The 18,942-nt window shown below is 35.1% G+C and overlaps 1 protein-coding gene and 1 pseudogene across 1 annotated transcript; one reads left to right on the top strand and one right to left on the bottom strand.

Moving 5' to 3' along the window:
* The first annotated feature begins 6,054 nt into the window (after positions 1 to 6,054).
* Positions 6,055 to 7,134, top strand: LOC107506195 (putative taste receptor type 2 member 33). Its single transcript, XM_036237050.1, is given in 4 exon segments — positions 6,055 to 6,214; positions 6,217 to 6,547; positions 6,549 to 6,966; positions 6,968 to 7,134. Coding segments are annotated over 4 exon segments (1,002 nt in total). The 5' UTR covers positions 6,055 to 6,069; the 3' UTR covers positions 7,076 to 7,134.
* A 5,909-nt stretch (positions 7,135 to 13,043) lies between these two features.
* LOC107516528 lies at positions 13,044 to 17,871 on the bottom strand (annotated as a pseudogene).
* Between the last annotated feature and the right edge of the window lie 1,071 nt (positions 17,872 to 18,942).

The raw sequence follows: 18,942 nt of genomic DNA on the forward strand, positions 1-18,942 counted from the left end.
AGCTGAACATACACAGCTGGCCCAAGAGTTACAGAAATTGAAGCTGATCCAGAGGGAAGAGAGAGTAATTGCAGGCAAAGCTACTGCTTTATGTCAATGAGGTGAATCAGCAGATCAGCAACAAGGTGAGTACGGACATCCCAAATGTAGTGATATTTTATATGTTTCCTTTCCTTCTGCTACTTGGCTTCCTTTAATCTCAGGGAAGGCCCAGTCCCTCTTTAAAGTGCTTCTACCTGACTAAATCAGGCTCTGCCTGGATAAACTCCCTTCTGATTAAATCTACTGACTTGAGACCTTAATTATATCTGAAAAATCCTTTCCAGCAGTACCTCAACCAGTGTTTGAATGGGTAATGGGAAAAGGTGTGAGTACGCTACAAAATGGCTGTTGCTCCCCTTCTGTTCTCCTGAGAGAATAGCCTTTGTAGGACACCTTAAGCAGGAACATACAGTAAGGGGAATTCTAGAGAACATAGTTCATCCTAGCCGAAGTGGCACATCAAAAAGCCATTTCAGTGGCTTTTATAATTTCAAGGGAGGCTAGAAAAATATTTCAATTTGTTTTTCTAAAGCAAGAGGTCTAATAAAGCATGGTTCCAGGAGTAGGATTCAGTTCCTGGGTGACTGAAATAATAACAATTATTATTATTAATAATAATGCAATATAGTTTGTTTTTTCACTCCAACATTCACTCTTTACTCCACATTTAAAATTTACAAAAAATCCCTGCTTTCAGCTAACAAAAGAAACTACCCTTCAGCATATTAGGTGTCAATTTTGCATTGCAAGTCACCTCTAGATTTAGTAGCTTAAAACAGCAATAATTACTGTCATCACTCATGATTCTTAAGAGTCAGGAATTCAGGAATGACTCAGTTTGGTGGTTCTGGCTCTGAATCCCTCATGAGGTTGCAGTCAATAATGGTTGGGGCATCTCGAAGGCTTTTTCCTGTGCCCACATAAGGAAGGCTCAAATTGCTAGGGACTTGAAGACTTAGGCATCTCAATTGTACTTCTATTTGGTTTCTCTACGTGGTTACTACAGCATTGTGACTCAGGACTCCAAAGGCAAATGAAGAAGGATCAACTTTTCAACCAGTCTGAGAAATTACCCAGAGTCACTTCTATGACATACTATTTACTAAAATGAATCACTACAGCCTGTATTTAAAGTTAGGGAAATTAGACTCCACCTATTTATGTAAGTCGAGTCAAAGCATTTGGTCATATTTCCAACCACCAAACTTGTAGATTCAAAAATGTATTCACTTTTCCAATTTCATCCTGATCCAAATCCATGATCTCAGGACAATGCCACCAATTCTTCCATTATTTTCATTATGATTCCATAATTTACAATCTACAGACTAAACTGTAAACTGAATGATCACCAATCTATCCTACATGAAATAAAGGGAAAAAGAAAAAGGAGAACATGGAAAGTAGTAAAAATATATATCCAAATATTTTACTTAGAGTAACGACCAAATAGCTCCAAATAGGACCAACAATTCCACAGATATTACCTATAAACTAGATAAAATACAAAAACCCCAACTATTTGGAGACACTGGAGAATAACCTAAGTAGGCAGATACTGGGAAAAAAGTCAACATTTGGAAGAAGGGAACAGCAGGGGGTGTGTTTCCTGTTTTCATGGTTGGTCCCAGTTTGCACCATGCCAGGTGGCTAAAACTTCAGTAGAAAACTCATAGACTTACTGGACTGAAGAAACAGAGGACAGAGTTCAGGGTAACAAGAGCAGCAGGAGGACACAGGTAAATCTGAGAAAGGAAAGGGTCTGAGAAGGGTAGCCCCAGCTTCTGAGTATGAACTGGTTCAAATCTTTCTGAGTATGAACTGGTTCAAATCTGTTCTGCTTGCCATGCCTGTGTGGGGCAGACTCCAAGTGGGGCAGACTCCAAGCAGGTCAGCTAAAATAACTGGACTGAGATTTCAGCTCTCATCAAGTACAGTGAAGACAGAAGATAGAAGACTTATTACTATAGGACGAAATTATTCCTTTTGTTCCTGAAAGTCGAAAGTACATTTTATTACCTAAAAGTCACAATCCTTTTCCGTTCTTGTTCCCAGCATGGCGCCAACTGCTTTTATTAATTCTAGTTTTTAATCAAAGTAACTAACTTCTCTTTCACAGAGAAAAAGGAAAGTTAAGTAATTGAGGACTATTAAACATTAATATTGTAACAGAGCCCCAAAGTTCTCAAGCCCATGTGTTACAACTTTCTAGTCACACACATTTCTTTTTAACTTACTTAAATTAGAACAAAAACGCTTATGTATGTTAACATGATCCAAAGAAACAGCTGCTCTATAAAATACAAATATAAAAAGAAAAGTTATATGTATATAAAAACTATATTTGATGACCACATTTTATTATTCTATCTTACCTAGAAATAATCCAATGATTTTCCACTGTTACTCAATTTAGTATTAGTCTAGGGACTTAAATTTAATTAAGAATCTTACAAATTAAATTTAAGCTGATATACTACAGAAAACAATTTTTTTAAATTTTATTAATTTTTTGTGAGATATTGGTTAATAAAATTATATAGGTTTCAAGTGTACAATTCAGTAATATGTCATATACATATTACATTGTGTGTTTACCACCCAAAATGAATTGCTTTGCAGAATATTTCATAATTTTTATTCAATTTATTTGAAAACAAGTTTTTACTTTTTTGGTATTTTAACTTCATGTGGACATAATATTAGCTTACCTTATCCGTAAACCGGCATAAGAATTTTAGTAATTTTGAATAAAACCCCCAAATTTTATAAAATGAAACATTCCACAGAGATAAAGTCAGGAAAAAACAGATACTTGTCTTCAAATTAAGAGTATTAAGCCAGTCCGATTTGTTGAAGCAATCAATTTGATTTTACATGCCTGATTTCTTACAGAAAAATGCTCCTGAATGAGCAGTTTCTGTCAGAAAGATTTTAATTTTTTTAAGGACAAGCATGTTTAAAGTAATAAAAGTTCAGTTTCTTTACTTTCTGAGAATTTTCAGTGTTAGTTTTTTTCTAAGTGTTTCTTAAACCCTATAAAGCACTCAGAGCTCCTTTGATGTGAGACATTATAGTTTATTTTATTAATATTCTCTAGGGGAAGACAAAGATTTCATAGTCACAATAACAGGCAAAGGCTTTTTGTCAATTAAAAAATATATAAACAAACAGAGAACTTGCTTCTGTACAGCTTTAGCCTCAGTGCAGAATAGATATAGGTCACACAAGTTCCCTAGTGTAGATGTAAAAGCACCGTATTCCATTACAGAACTAGTATATTCTTGCACAAACAGACAAATAGGCAAACAAAAGACTAACAAACCAAATTTTTACTTGATGGAGAAGAGATTTTTCTCTGCCAAGTAGACCAAAAAGCAAATTTCCAGTTGAAGCTCTTGTATTCATTTACTGTTGCTGTGTAACAGATTACCACAAATTTAATGGCTTAAACAAAGAAACATACATTTCTTATCGCATAATTTTTGGAGGCTCAGGAGTCTGGGCAAGGCTTAGCTGTGTTCTCTGCTTTGGAGTCTCACCAAGTTGCAGTCAAATTCTTGATTAGACTGCATTCTCCTCTGCAGCCTCGACTGGGGGAAGAATCCACTTCCCAGCTCACTCACATGGTTGGCAGTTTATTTTCTTGCAGCTTTCTTCATAGGCACTTCATGACATGGCTGCTTGTTTCTTATGGCCAGCAAGAGGCCCTCACTCAAGGGAGGCCTAGCCACTCTTTTAAAAGATTTATGCAATACCGTCAGGCCCACAAAGGACAATCTCTCCTTCAATGAACTCAAAATACGTTGACTTGGGATAAAAATTATCTGCAAAATCCTTCACGCTTGCCATGTTCTGCAGGCTAGAGGAGAGGGAATTGTACACGGCGTGAACATCAGGGAGCAGTCATTATGGGGAGCAAAATTTTCAGTTTTAATACATTTCAATTTATTAGTTTATTGATTTTATGAATGATGCTTTTGGTGTTGTGTCTAAGAGGTCTGCCTAACTCAAGTTTAGAAAACTTTTCTCTGATTTCTTTTAAAGTATTTAGTTGCTCCTCTTACATTTAGGTCTGTGATTAATTTTGAGTTAATTTTGTGTATAATGTGAAGTAAGGGTCTAAATTCATTCTTATGAATGCGGATATCTATTTGTCTCAACTTTATTTGTTGAAAAAAAAAAGATAATCTCCCTGTTGACTGCTTCGATACCTTTTTTTGAAATCATTTGACGGTGAATGGAAGTGTTAATCTGGACTTTCAACTGCATTTCATTGATATGTTCATCAGTCTACACAAGATTACCACACTAACTTGATTAATGCAATCTAGGAGTCAGCTTTGTTATCATGAACTGTAATCCTCCAACTTTGTTCTTAAAAAAAATTATTTGGGCTATTCTTGGCACTTCGCATTTTCATATACATGTTAAGAATGGTTTTTCATTCACTACTGAGATTGACAGGGACTACACTGAATATATAGATCATCTCTTTACTGAAAAGACTCCTTGTTCCAGATCTCAATTTAGTTAGTCCTCTTTGCACAGTTCTTTGGTTTAGAATATAATTTTTGGCAATTTATTCCATTTATCTTTGTTGTAGGAGGAAATCTGGCTTTTTTTTTTCAACTGCTACATTGTATTCACAAGTGGAAAATCTCTCAGGTTAACTTTAAAGTATCAAATAACACAGGATCTAAGAAATAACCATCCTCCATGCCTAATTGGTTTATGTCAGACAGGCACAATTGAAAGCACTCTACACAGAGAGCATACTTACTCCTCACGAAGTCCACCCAAATAAGATATCATTGTTGTGTGATATTTTACTGATAAGGCAGAGGGTAGTTTTATAAGAGAGTCTCTAAGTTAACCAACATTCGAAGCAGAGAATCGAGTTTTCCATCCTGGCAGTCCAGCTCCAAGATCCTCCTCTGAAAACAATTGTACTATTAACTCAATAAAACCCAAGGGTGGAGGCTGATTTTAACACCTAGTAATCTTTAAAAAAGGTAAGTAGTCAAAAATGAATTAAACAGAAAGATAAAACCAAATATTCATATATAGAAGTCTGGAATATGCAATGAAAAATAAGAGTTTCTTTGCCCACAAATGTTTACAAAATTACGGACTATTCTAATTAAATATTAATATTTAAATATTAAACTCAAAGGAGAAACTTTATCAAAGACCCAAGCACGAGATATGTTTGATAGATGTTAATAATGTGTTGAAAAGTCTGCATGGGAGAAAAGCAGCATTTAAACCTAGATGGCCTCCTGATACTGATTTTACATGTTGGAAAGTATAGGAAAATAATTTTATCTCTGAGATGTAAGTGTGTTCGTATGTGTGTGTGTGTGTGTGGTGTGTGTGTGTGTGTTTATGACCTTATAGACAGTAATGTTATATATAAGTATTAGTTATCATCCACTAGTTTTTAGAATGTATTGGTCTTCACAGGGTTCCCAAGAAAATCTTGGATGCTTTTGGTAGGAAAAGGTTGAATTCTGGCACTAAAAAAAAAAAAATCCATAGTGATGATGATCCTACTTATTATGACCAAGCTACAGCGAAGAGTTTAGACATTAACTGTATGTTCAAAGTATGGGGTTTTTGAATTTTACTAACAAATAACTAATGTTGATGAACACAAATTATGGAGTTAAACAAGGGAAAAAATGCAAAACAACATGTTTTAATTTGCATACTAGCAAATGAGAATTCGGCTTTCACATCAACATCAGTAATGAAATATTCCAGCCCGTAGCAGGGACACGCCACACGAATAGGAGTCACTCTGTGCTTTTAGGCAATAATATGTTTTTCATAAAGACAGCACTGAACTCATCAGTTAACATATCCTGATGCTTTCCTGCTAGACATTAGTCACAGAATTAAAAAGAAACAAGGCCTCTATTGCAAACTCAGAAATGAACTGCACATAAAAATTAAGGTCAGAATATTAAAGAAATCACGACCAGTGATATTAGACTCAGCCATTTCTTTTTTTTCTTTTTAGACATGATAAGTTTACCAGTGAGCATTCTTTTCATCTTTATACTAGAATTTATTCTAGGAAATTTTGCCAATGGCTTCATAGCACTGGTGAACTGTATCGACTGGATCAAGGGACAAAAGATCTTCTTAGTTGATGGAATTCTCACTGCTCTGCGGTCTCCAGAATAAGTTTACTCAGCGTATCAGTAATAAACTGGTCTGCAACTATGTTTAATCAAGCTTTACGTAGTTCAGAAGTAAGAATTATTTTTAATGTGATCTGGACAGTAAGCAACCATTTTAGTGTCTGGCTCGCGACTAGCCTCAGCATACTTTATGTGCTGAAGATAGCCAGTTTTTCCAGCCTTATATTTCTTCACCTAAAGTGGAGAGTTAAAGGAGTGATTCTCACAATACTGTTGGGGACTTTGGTCTTCTTGGTTTTTCATCTTACAGTTGTAAGCATAGATAAAAATATGCAAATGAATGAATATGAAGGAAACCACCTGCAATACCAAATTGAGGAACATGGCGCACATTTCAAATATGACTGTATTCACGCTTGCAAACTTTGTACCCTTTTCTACATCCCTGATGTCTTCTCTGCTGCTGATCTTTTCCCTGTGGAAACATCTCAAGAAGATGCAGCTTAGTGGCAAAGGATCCCAAGATCCCAGGACTGAGGTCCACATAAGAGCCATGCAAACTGTGATCTCCTTTCTCTTGCTTCTTGCTATTTACTTCCTGACTCTGATCTTCTCAGTTTGGAATTCTAATACGATGAAGAACAAACCAGATTTCCCGCTTTTCAAAGTTCTTGAAATCTTGTATCCTTCAGGCCACTCATTTATCCTGATTTGGGGAAACAAGAAACTAAGACAGGCCTTTCTGTCATTTCTGCAGCAGCTGAGGTGCTGGCTGAAAGAAAGGAAAGAAGTGGAGCATCGTGTGTCTTCGGGCAGAAAACAAACTGATGGAGTCTGTAACGTTTTGTATTTCTGCTTTTTCTAATGTGTATATAATTGGGTAAGGTTTACCCAGAAAATCTTTTACCTAAGTTTATCACAAAAATATACATGTGTATATGTTTATGAAAAACACAAAGATTATATGATTACCATGTAATTTTTTTCAGGTAAGTAATCTAATTTTACAAGATATTGTAAGAAATTCCTCAAGAATTATGAAGCCATGAGTATTTCACATATATAGTTTATGTTATCATCTTGGAATTGAAAAATTTATGATCTATATTTATGCACTTCTAAGAATTGACAACTCATCTCAAAAATTATTGCTATTTTCTGTTGTAATTAGTACCACACACGTGTACCACAGTGTATTTAGATTTTATTATTTGAACATCAAGTCTTCTGGATGCTAAGGATATTCAATTCTAAATCACGCATTGAGAGTCTATTGCCATGCTACCCTGAACAAGCCTGATCCCGTCTGATCTAGAAAGCTAAGCATGGTCTGGCCTGGTTAGTACTTGGGTGGAAGACCACCTAAGAAGACCAGATGCTGTAGGCATAAAAAATAAAAAAAATAAGGGATTATAAACTGACAAGGTCTTTGTATCCTTCAGGCCACTCATTTATCCTGATTTGGGGAAATGAGTGAGGTCAATCAAGGGTTGCGTCTCCTAAAAAATAAAAAAATAAAATAAATAAAAATATGTAAATCATGCATTGAGGATGGATGGTTGATAGGTATTATTGCATTGTGAATTTTTACTTCATGGTTAATTGAGAACAATCAGAACTGTCGTTAGGAAAAGATGTATACAATAAAATTAAAGAATGACAAAAACATTTAGAATAATTTTTATATTTGCGTACAATAAACAGTACTAAAGATTATTAGATTTAGTGCAAGTAGGTGAAAGCTTAGAAATAAATCTAGTTCTATGATAGAGATGAAGAAGAAAGAAAAACGATCATGACATTTCTAATGTTGCTATGTTTCCATATGTAGTTAGAGAAGCCATTTCTTACAGTATTGAAATTAAGAAGTCCTTTTTTGAAGTTGAAAATTGATGTCAAATTATCCAATTTTCTTAACCAGCTTTGGGCCTCTGAATTGCTAGTCATCTCCTCTGTCTTGCTAGCTAAAATTTTCTTTTAAACTTTAGATACAAAGACCCAGATAAGAATAGTAAAAAATTATAGTATATAAGTCAGTGACCTTTTTGCATTTACGAAAATGGTATCTATGATGTCTATGTAATGATTATCAAAAGGTCTTCAGATCTGTTTTATTATAATCTTGTGGAAAGTGGCGAAATATAAAGTATTGACATAAATTTGGTAGCAAGTTTTATTACAAGAAAAAATGTAATTTTGTTAACAACTGCATTTACACATCTTTATTAATTCTTAGTATTATGAAATTTTAACATTATCTAAACTTTAAGATAAATATTTTCCATAGATAGTTTATTCATTTATTTTCAACCCTCTGCTGCCCCAGCAGAATATAAGCACTGTTATGTGGTGATCATGTCCATCCTTTGTCCTGCTTACTCCCCAAGACATGAAAGCCAGCCCATACAATAGCTCAACAAAATGACATTTTGGTGACTAAATAAAAGAATAAATTAACTACATTAGTTCTGGAAATCCAACAAAACCTATCACAAAATCTGCAGCTGGCATAAATTTCCTAGTTCTGTTTCTTCACCATTCAAATGCCTTTAAAAAATTTGCACATGCTCTTTTCCAATTACTGCCTTAGACTGGGTAAATGAACTGCTGTCAAAATAGGCCCCCAAATATAAAGTGCTTCATATATAATCTAAATTTAGTATTGCTCTTTCAACAGTACTGGTGTGCCTGAGGAGCCATCTCTATGCAGTCATCCAGACAATCGGGCTGATCATAAGTATGCCATCTTGAGGATGGGGCTGCCAAGTTTACCTTGGAGTCGCCTCCATACCAGACAGCCAGGGGGAAGAAAGGCGTAAAGAGCATGCATGGAGAGATTTTGGGGAGGATGGGTCTATAAATGATACACATAATTTTCACTCGAAAAATGTTCAGATTCAGTCACATTACCATAACCATGTGTAAGGGAAGCTGAAAAATATAGTCACTCTGTAGCCTAGAAAGAAGATGGAAACATTTAATTTAGAATACGATGTTGGAGGGCACTTAGTAACATTTATGCTGGAATAGCTAATAAGTTAATGTAAAGCAAAAGAAGTTCTGTTTAGAAGTATGCCATAGCTTGTTTACATCACTTTGATAATTTGACATGCCTTTATATCAGTCTTGAATTAATTTCTCTATTTCTTCATAAATTCTAAATAATTCAAGTTCCTACTAAATATTCCTGTGTTCATAAACCCAAAATTGATTCCACATTGTAACATTTGTGGTTTTCTCATGTACATACCCAGTATGTTCTGCTTATAACTTCTGATTTAGCTTCTACAATATTATGTATTAATTATTTTTGGTTATTAGTTCTAGAACTTGGGTGTGCTCTTTGAAGTAGAAATAATTGCAATTATTATTTTTATAAATAAAATTGTATCAACAAAAATATTGGGTAGGTAGGACGATCTTATTAATAAGTAACACATATGACAAAATTGTATAAGGTTTTTTTTCCTGGCAATTTGTATTCAAAATTTAAAATATTTGCATTTAAATGTATGGCTCAGGGAGATGAAAGTACAAATTAGTGGAAAATAATCTCTGTCATATTTGCATGTTTACATACTTGATTTTATCCTTTTAGTCAGTGGCACAAATGGAAATTTGCAGCTGGTGCTAGGATAAATGGACATCATTTGTGTTTACTCTGCAAATTACATAGTAGCTGACCGTGTGTATTATGATAGGTATTCATGGAGCTTTGTGTCTCTTAACAGAACTGTTTGGTTTAGCACTAGAAGAACAATAAAAGTAGAGTGAACTACTGTTTTGTGAAGAACTCTGGAACTACATCACATAGAAAATTTTGGTTGTACTCTCTGGAAATATGAGGGAAATATTTATAGAAAGCATCATAAATGGGTGTCTATCTGCACCTGTTTAACTACAGAGCTGTCAGTGAGGTACAGCAGTAGAAATATTTTTATAAAAATGTCAGTTGGAATGAAGGTCTCCTTTCTGGTAGTGGCAACAGGAGAACTCATCTTGGGAACACTGGGAAATGGGTTTATTGAACTGGTGAACTGTATCGAATGGGTCAAGAATGGGAAGGTCTCCTCGGCAGATTTCATCCTCACCAGCTTGGCTCTGGCCAGGATCATTCGACTGTGCATAACACTATTGGAGTCATTTCTAATAGGGCTATCTCCACATCTGTACACTACTGGTAAACTAATCACTTAACAACCTGGTTTGCCGCCTCACTAAGCATTTTCTGCTTCCTTAAGAAAGCCGGTTTTTCCCACTTCTTTTTCATCTGGCTGAAGTAGAGAGTGAACGGAGTGGTTCTTATGCTTTTCCTAGTGTCTTTCTTTTTATCGTCTGTTAATCTCTTAATGCAGGGTGCTCTTGTGAGTTGTAGTTGAATACCTATAGAGTACATGGAAGGAGCATGACAGCATTTAGATGAAAATAAAATTTTCTACCTTAAAAGTCTTCTTCTTCTTAGCTTGACCTGTGTTATCCCCGTTCTCCTGTCCCTGATGTCTTCACTCCTTTGATTTCTCTCCTTGTTGAGACACACCAAGAATTTGTGGCTCAACCTGGTGGGATCAAGAGACTGTAGCACAGAGGCCCACAGGAGGGCCGTGAAAATGGTGACCATCTTCTTCCTCCTCTTCATCATTTACTTTCTTTCCACTCTAACAGAAAGTTGGATCTTCACTAAGGTACAGAGCTATTAGGCCATGATGCTTGTCATGCTGATCTCAATTATCTTTCCTTTATTATAATTTATTATAATTTTGGGAAACAGCAGACTAAGACAGATTGCCTGGAGACTACCGTGGCATCTTAAATTCTCTGATAAAAGCAAAACTTTTAGCTTCATGGGCAAAATTTGAAGAACTTTCTGTATTCTATAGGGCAGACCTTATAGAAAACCTTATAGGCTCATTTTCAATTTCAATATTTCCTTCATTGATCCTTTTAGGATTTGTTAAACAGGACTAACATGGCTTTAAGGAATTATACTATCACAAAGTGATCTGACATAATATTCAATTAAAAGAAATATCTCTGCTATAATAACTCTTAACTGGTAACAAGAGTATTTGAAGCGTGAAGGAAAAAGTTTATAAAATATGTAATGGAATATTGATCAATGTATAAAATATACAATAGAATATGAATAAATGTATATGAAATTATAGTCATAGGGAACAAATAATGCAAATTTTCCCAACTAAAGATAAATTTGAAATTAGAATAGAAAAAAATGATTGTAAAATGTTAAGTGTAATATAACTGTAATAATACTTTATATAAATATAAAAGTACAAATATTAGTCTGATGTTTCTAATTTTTGACAAGATCTGAAGTAATAAGAATTTTTATACACTATTCATAAGATTATGAATTGATAAAACAACTTTGTGCAACAGTATGGCATTATGTGATTAAAGTGAAGATGCATCTCCTAAGACCCACTAACCGTACTCCTATTTTTCACATTAGAAAATCTGGTACATTATGTACCAGGATGTATCTGCAAAAATGTGAATACTACTACTATTGTCCTTAATCGCTGAAGTTGAGGAGTCATATATCAGTTATTAAATGGACAAATAAATTATGGCATATTGGCATAATAGAATGCTATGCAAAAGTGAAAATGAACAAATTAGATCTATAAAGTTCTTAGTTCCTTGACAGAGAAAAAAGATAAATTTGTCAAAGCATAATACATATTCAGTGTAATGTTTGGACATGTTTGTATACCCGTAGTGGTATTTTGACTGTTGTAATCAAATAACCCAGATTTAATCACAGTAGCTGGGAATGCAAATCAGCAGGTGGAAGAATTTTGCTTGTTAATGATGCTATTAAAATGTGAAAGAAAGTTTATGTACTGTATTTTTACATAGTGGATATGTACATGCTCATGTGCAAATGCAAAGTACTATTTGAGATCACTTTTGTCATAATTTTTAGAATGGCAGAAATATTTTAAGTTACTCTTGATTAAGTTTTAGGTGAAGTTGTGCTTTTAAGCTAGCCCTGATGCCGAGAATAATGTAAGTATCATGAGGCTCTGGAGAAGATAATATTGGTAGTTCACTCCTATCACAGTGAACTCCACCACTTAAAAAAACTGGATGAAGCCATAACTATCAGTTAGAGATCTCCCATTTAGCTGCCATCATCATCATCATCATCATCATCATCGTCATCATCATCATGTATGTCATTTAATGATTTATATTTCAAATGTTAACATACATAGATTAGACAATGTCTAAGTAATTTCTTAAAGATCGTTGTGGGTAACTTACCTTAGTAAATAGCAAAGTCGAGTCAATCTGAAATGGAGTGTTCTTTAGCTTTAAATGTATTACTTGATCAAATTATTTATGGATGCTCTTAAAAATCATGGATTTAAAGCACAGGACCCTATTTATAACATTAGAAGTAGAGTAAATGTAAAAGAACTATTGAAAAAATACATCATGGAATAAGATGGTGTCCCTATGATCAATGTATTATATTTTGATTATTTGAATGATATTTTGAGATCAAGTTCTGTTCCTTACTCCCCCCATGAGAGCCTGTGGTGATGTCCCAGCAATAGGCAGGCTGCCATCGAAGGAAAACTGGTCACGTTACATCAATTAGCAGTTTCTTTCAACTTCGTGGAGTGTGACTAAACCATGATTTTATATAGTCCATGACCAAAGTTAGGGAAAAGAAGGGAATTGTTACCACTTTCTTGTTAGCACTAATAAAAATGCTTTCCTTAAGAGCGTGATATTATAACTGTTTTATTCAGTTTTCCCATAGAAAATGGTTTGTAGAAGAAAAGCAAAAGAATTTTACTAATATAAATCATAGGGCATGATAATACTAAGAGACTATCTAAAGAATACCTAGATGTATTCTTTCTAACCTCCATCATTGTGTCCAATTTCCCTTTGGTAGTGTGGATCCATTACCCCAGGCAGCACAGTATCTTCCTTCTTTGTAGCTGATTTAGAGGATATAAGGAGTCCAAAGTGGCCAGGTGGTAGTCTTAACTTCCAGTTCAATGGAATCATTGTTGAGTCTCCCGGTAGAAGTGTACCCCCATATGTCCAGTGACCTCCAGGCCAGGAGAACATAAGATCATGAAAACAGAAATTTTGCCATTGGGTTACTAGGTGTAATAGTGAGTGGTGACACATTCATTTCTACCCTTTGATTCCTGGACATGGAAATCTTGGCTACTGGAGAAACAGCACCATATATTGGATGCTGATTCTTAGTATGTGTAACCTTCTGGAGAATCTTGCTCTAGCCCTGCAAGATCTTGCCACCTAACTGGCACTGTAACCGAGTCTTCAAGAGACCATTCCTCCGTTCTGACAAGCCAGCTACTTTAGGACGCTGGGGAACATGTTAAGATCAGTGAATTTGAAGAGCACAGGCCCACTGCCACACTTCTCTTGCTGTGAGGTTAGTTCTTTGATCAGAAGCGATGTTGTATGCAATACCTTGATGGTGGATAAGGTATTCAGTAAGTGCATGGATGCTAGTTTTAGGAAGAAATGTTATATGCAGAGAAAGCAAGTCCATAACCACACTAAGCATCTATTCTAGTAAGAACAAACTGTTGTCTCTTCCATGATGAAAGTAGTCCAGTGCAATCAACCCACCACCAGGTAACTGGATGGTAACCCTCGAATGGTACCATATCTGGGACTCAGTGTTCATCTCTCCTGCTGGCAGATCGGGCATTCAGCAGGTTGGCCTTTATGAGTGGAAGTTCATGTTGCTGAGCCCACACATAACCTTTGTTCCTGCCACTCTGATCACGTTGTTCATGGGCCCACTGGGTGATAACAGGGCTGGCCGAGGAAAGAGGCTGGCTGTTATCTACAGAACAGGTCATCTTATCCACTTGTTTATTAAGACACTCCTCTGTCAATGTTACCCTTCGGTGAACATTCAGAGAGGTCTGTCCACATACCTCTTTCTCAGATTCCCTTGAATGTAACATCCTAATCATGTTCCTTCCAAATTCCTAACCATGCAGCCAGATCATCAGTCACAGTCCTTGGCTTGGTATATAACTGTATCCCAATCCATCTATCCTTCCAAGCAATGTGAACAACGAGGTACAATGTTCAGAATTCTTTCCACTGGAACATACTACTGCCCTTTGAGTATGTCCCAGAAAGAGACATTAGCTAAAGTGTTGCAGCTGCCCACTTTTGGATGGTATCTGCTATCGTGCAGAACCATTTGTAAACCACGCCCACCTCTTGTCTTCCTCTGTCAACTGATCATAGGGAACTCCCCATGAGGCCATAGGTGCACGCTGGAAGAGACTAAGCAGTGTAGCAGAAGTGGGGACCATAGCATTTGGGCTACTTCTTCATGTAACTTACTGGTGTCATCAGGACCTGGTTGGACCTGATCATCATGTCTATACCGCTTCCATTTGATGATTGTGTATGCCCAATTTTATGGCTTGGTGGGTCAGATAACACTTTGTTCATGGTGGGAAGCTCAGGTCACAGGGAAACTTGGTGGTCGATGATGAAGAGTTTGGTCTCTGTGAAGGCCCAGTAGCAAGCCAAGGACTGTTTCTCTAGCTACAGAGGATGGCAGGAATTTGCACCAAAATTCTAAGAACCTGCGCTGTGATTTACCTAAAGAGGCCTGCTAAAAGCTCCAAACAGCATCCTTATCTGCCACTGACGCTTCATATGAGAGACTACGTAATCCATTTTATTAATATTTCCAGAGGTAAGCAAAGATTTAAGACTCACGTTACTATAGTTGAAAGCTTTCGTCAGTTGCGAACAGACATACAGAGAGCTTGCTGCTTTGAATGTAGAACTTCAGCCTCAGCAGACAATGCATATAGATCATAACCATTCACTAGTACAGATGTAAGAACACCATGATCCTCTCCAGAGAAAGTATATTCTTACACAGAAAAATAGACAAAGAGTAGCAGACCAAATTCTGGGGCATTTCTCCTCAGACAGAGAATAGCTGTTCTCCCCCAAACAGACCAAAACCCAAATTCCCAGTTGATGCCATTGTATTCATTTGCTCTTGCTGTGTTACAGATTACCACAGATTTAGTGGCTTAATCAAAGAAACACACATTTCTCATCTCACAGTTTTAGGGGGCTCAGGAGTCTGGGCAATGCTTAGCTGTGTTCTCTGCTTCAGGATCTCACCAAGCCGCAGTCAAAGTCTGCATTAGACTGGATTCTCCTCTGCAGCCTTGACTGGGGAAAAATCCACTTCCCAACTCACTCACATGGTTGGCAGATTTCATTTAGAATTCCCTTAGAATTTCCATGAGTGAGGTCTTGTTAAGATTTTGTTCATCTGAAAATGTCAAAAATGCCCTCACTTCAGAATTTTTTATTTACCGTATTTTCCTTTGAAATTAATGTTAATGAAGTATAATTTACATGTAGTAAAATACTCTCACTTTAATATACAATTTGATGAGATTAAACAGTGTATACATCCTTAAAACATTAACTATAATCAAAATATAGAGCAATCTAATCATCACAAAAGGTAATTTATGCCCTTTTGAAGTAAGATTCCAGATAATCATTTTTGTGCTGTCTTATTTTGCCCATTCTAGAATTTAACATAAATGAAATCATACTTTTTCAAAAAGAGTGTGTATACTTTTTTTTTCTAGTTTTTTTCACTCATCATAATTTTGGAGGGCTAATTTATATTGTTGTATATATAAGTAGTTTGTTCCTTTTACTGCTGAATGGTATTTGATTCTATGAATATTCCATAATTTATTACTTAATCCCCCTGTTGATGTATATTTAGGTTCTTTGGACTCAATGAATAAAGGTGATATTAATGTTCTTGTGTAAATCATTTTGTGGACATGCTTTTTATTCATCTTGGGTAATTAAACACAGAGTGAAATAGTGAGGAATGGGTGTTTGGCTTTTTAAGAAACTGTCAAACGGTTCTTCAAAGTGGCTGTATCACTTTGCACTAATAGCAGAAATATTTGAGAGTTCCAGTTGATTTACATCAGTGCCAAAATCTGGCATGGTCAGTTTTGTAATCTTAGCATCTGATGGACTTGAGGTGGTGTTTCATTGTAATTTTAATCTGAGTTTTCTTTATATGTGATAATGTTGAATACCTTTTAATTGATTAATTGTATTTTCTTTTGTTAAAAGTCTGTTGAAATATTTTGCTTACTTAAATTGAGATATTTGTTTTCTTAGTATAGGGCTGAAGAAGTGTTTGGTATATATGATTTATGAAAAGACAGTCATTTGTTTATATATGTGTTATATATATGTATACAGTTAAAAGCAATATGAATGCACTGTAGCTGCATTAGTGCAATGTGCTGTGTTTGTGCACTTAAAAGAGGTATTGAACATAGCAGGTTGTAAATGTTCATGAAAAACCTCTTCTTTACTAGTCAAACTGCCTTTAATGAGTCTCGCCAGTGGCCTGACATTTTCAGAGCATTGAGGTCAGGGCCAGCTTTTGAGAGGATTGAGAGTGTTTCATAATGTGATACTATATTTTATATATACATCTACCACTAATGGCAAATATTTTTATTTTCTTGATAGTGTCTTTTCATGAAGTTTAATTTATTTCTTTTTTCTCTTTTGTTTTGTTGTATTTGTATGTATGAGTATGTGTGTTTGTGTGCATCCTAGCTAAGAAATCTTTGCCTATCTCAAGATCACAAAAATATTATCCATTCTTTTCTAGAAACTATTATTTTATCTTTTATGTTTAGGTCTGTGATCACCTCAGATTAATTTTTTTGTATGGTGTGAGAGAAGAATTGAAGTTCATTTTTCCATACTGTTATTCAGTTTCCCATTGTTGTTATTGAAGAGAATTTTGTTTCCCATTAAATTATTTTGGTTCTTTTCTTGAAAATGAACTGACCTTACCTGTGTGAATTTATTAGTAGACACTCTATTCTGCCTATTTATTTATTTCTATAAGCAAACAACAGTACCACATTGATCTAATTACTATAGCTCCACATTCCTGAAATCAGATTTGTGTTTTGCAGAGCAAAAGTTTTGAATTTTGATGTAGTCCAAATAATTAATTTTTAAATTCTATGCATTACACTTTGGGTATTGTATCTAAGAGGACAACCTAACCCAAGTTTACAAACTTTTCTCCTATGCTTTATTTTAAAAGTTTTATTGATTGAGCTCTTCCATTTAGTTCTACGATCGATTTTAAGTTAATTTTTGCATATAGTGTGAAACAAGGGTCTAAATTCAACTGTATGTATGTGGATATCCAATTTTCCGATGATCATTTGTTTAAAAAAAAAAAGGATTGTTTCCTTATTAATTGACAAGCTATCTTTTTAAAAATGATTTGACCATGATGGTGAGTGTCAACTTCTGAACCTCAGTTGTGGTTCATTGTCACATACGTCTATTATTCTTTTAGTACCACACTATCTTGATTAATGCAGCTTTGCAGGAAACTTTGAAATCAGGAACAGTAACACTCCAACTTCGTTATTTTTTAAAGATTATTTTGGCAATTCTGAGTGCTTAGCTTTTTCATATACGTTTTAGGAATGATTTTCGCTTTCTGCATATTAGCCCTCCGGGACTTGCTGCGGATTGCACTGAACATATAGATCATCTCTTCATGTAAGACGTCACCCCCGTTACCTGGATTTTGGTTCATTGGTCCTCCCTCCAAACACAGCTCTGTGATGCATTTAAAACATAATTCTGACAATTTATTCCCCTTATCCTAGTCGTTGCAGGAGGAAATCTTTCTTTTTTCAACTGCTGCATTGTACTCACAAGTAGAGGTCTCCCAGGTTAATTCTGAAGTACCAACTAAAACAGGGTCAAATGAATAACAATTCTCAGTGCCTGCTCTGTCTGTACCAGACAGGCACATTGAAAGCACTCTACATGAATAGTGTGCTTACTCCTCACCAAGCCCACCAAACAGGATAATATTATCACTTGCAGTTTACTGATGACTATACCAAGGCAGAGAATAATTTTAAGAATCCAAGATCTGAGAATCTGGATTTTCCTTCCTGGTAGTCCAGCTCTAAGTTCCTTCTCTAAAATCCATTATAATATAAAAACTGAAACTGGTTAGAATCTAAGGTTCGAGGCAGATTTTAACATTTATTAATCTTAAAAATATTAAGTAGTCAGAAATAAATTGAACAGAGAAACATAAAAGTGAATATTCATATACAGAGGAGTCTAGACTCTACAATGACAACCACATGCTCTTTTGAAGTTTCCAAGGAATATTTATACAATTTATGAATATTTTAATTAAATAATTAATCTTTAAATGTTAAATAGACTCAAAAGACAAACTTTATCAAAGCCCCGACATAGAGATAGGTTTGATAACTATTAATAATGGGCTGAAAAAGCTGAAAGAAGAAAAGGATTTAAACCTAGATGACCTCCCTGAGATTCATTTTCCACTTTTGAAATTATGGGATAATAATTTATCCAATCATGAGATGCATGCGTGAATGTATTCATGTGTGTATGTGTGCTTGTGTGCTTATGAGTTTATAAACAATAAAATTATACTTAAATGTTAATTTTCAGCAACCAGCCCTGAGTATTAGCTTTCTTAGGGTTCCCAAGAAATCTGTGATGTTTTAATGGGAAAAGTCTTGGATTCTTTCTGCTTAAATTTGACAAAAAACAAAAATCTATAGTAACGTTGTATAATAATTTAGCATTTGCTGTGTATTCAATGTATTGAGTTTTT

This window comes from Rousettus aegyptiacus, unplaced genomic scaffold, assembly GCF_014176215.1.
Source record: "Rousettus aegyptiacus isolate mRouAeg1 unplaced genomic scaffold, mRouAeg1.p scaffold_m13_p_2, whole genome shotgun sequence".
NCBI lineage: Eukaryota > Metazoa > Chordata > Mammalia > Chiroptera > Pteropodidae > Rousettus > Rousettus aegyptiacus.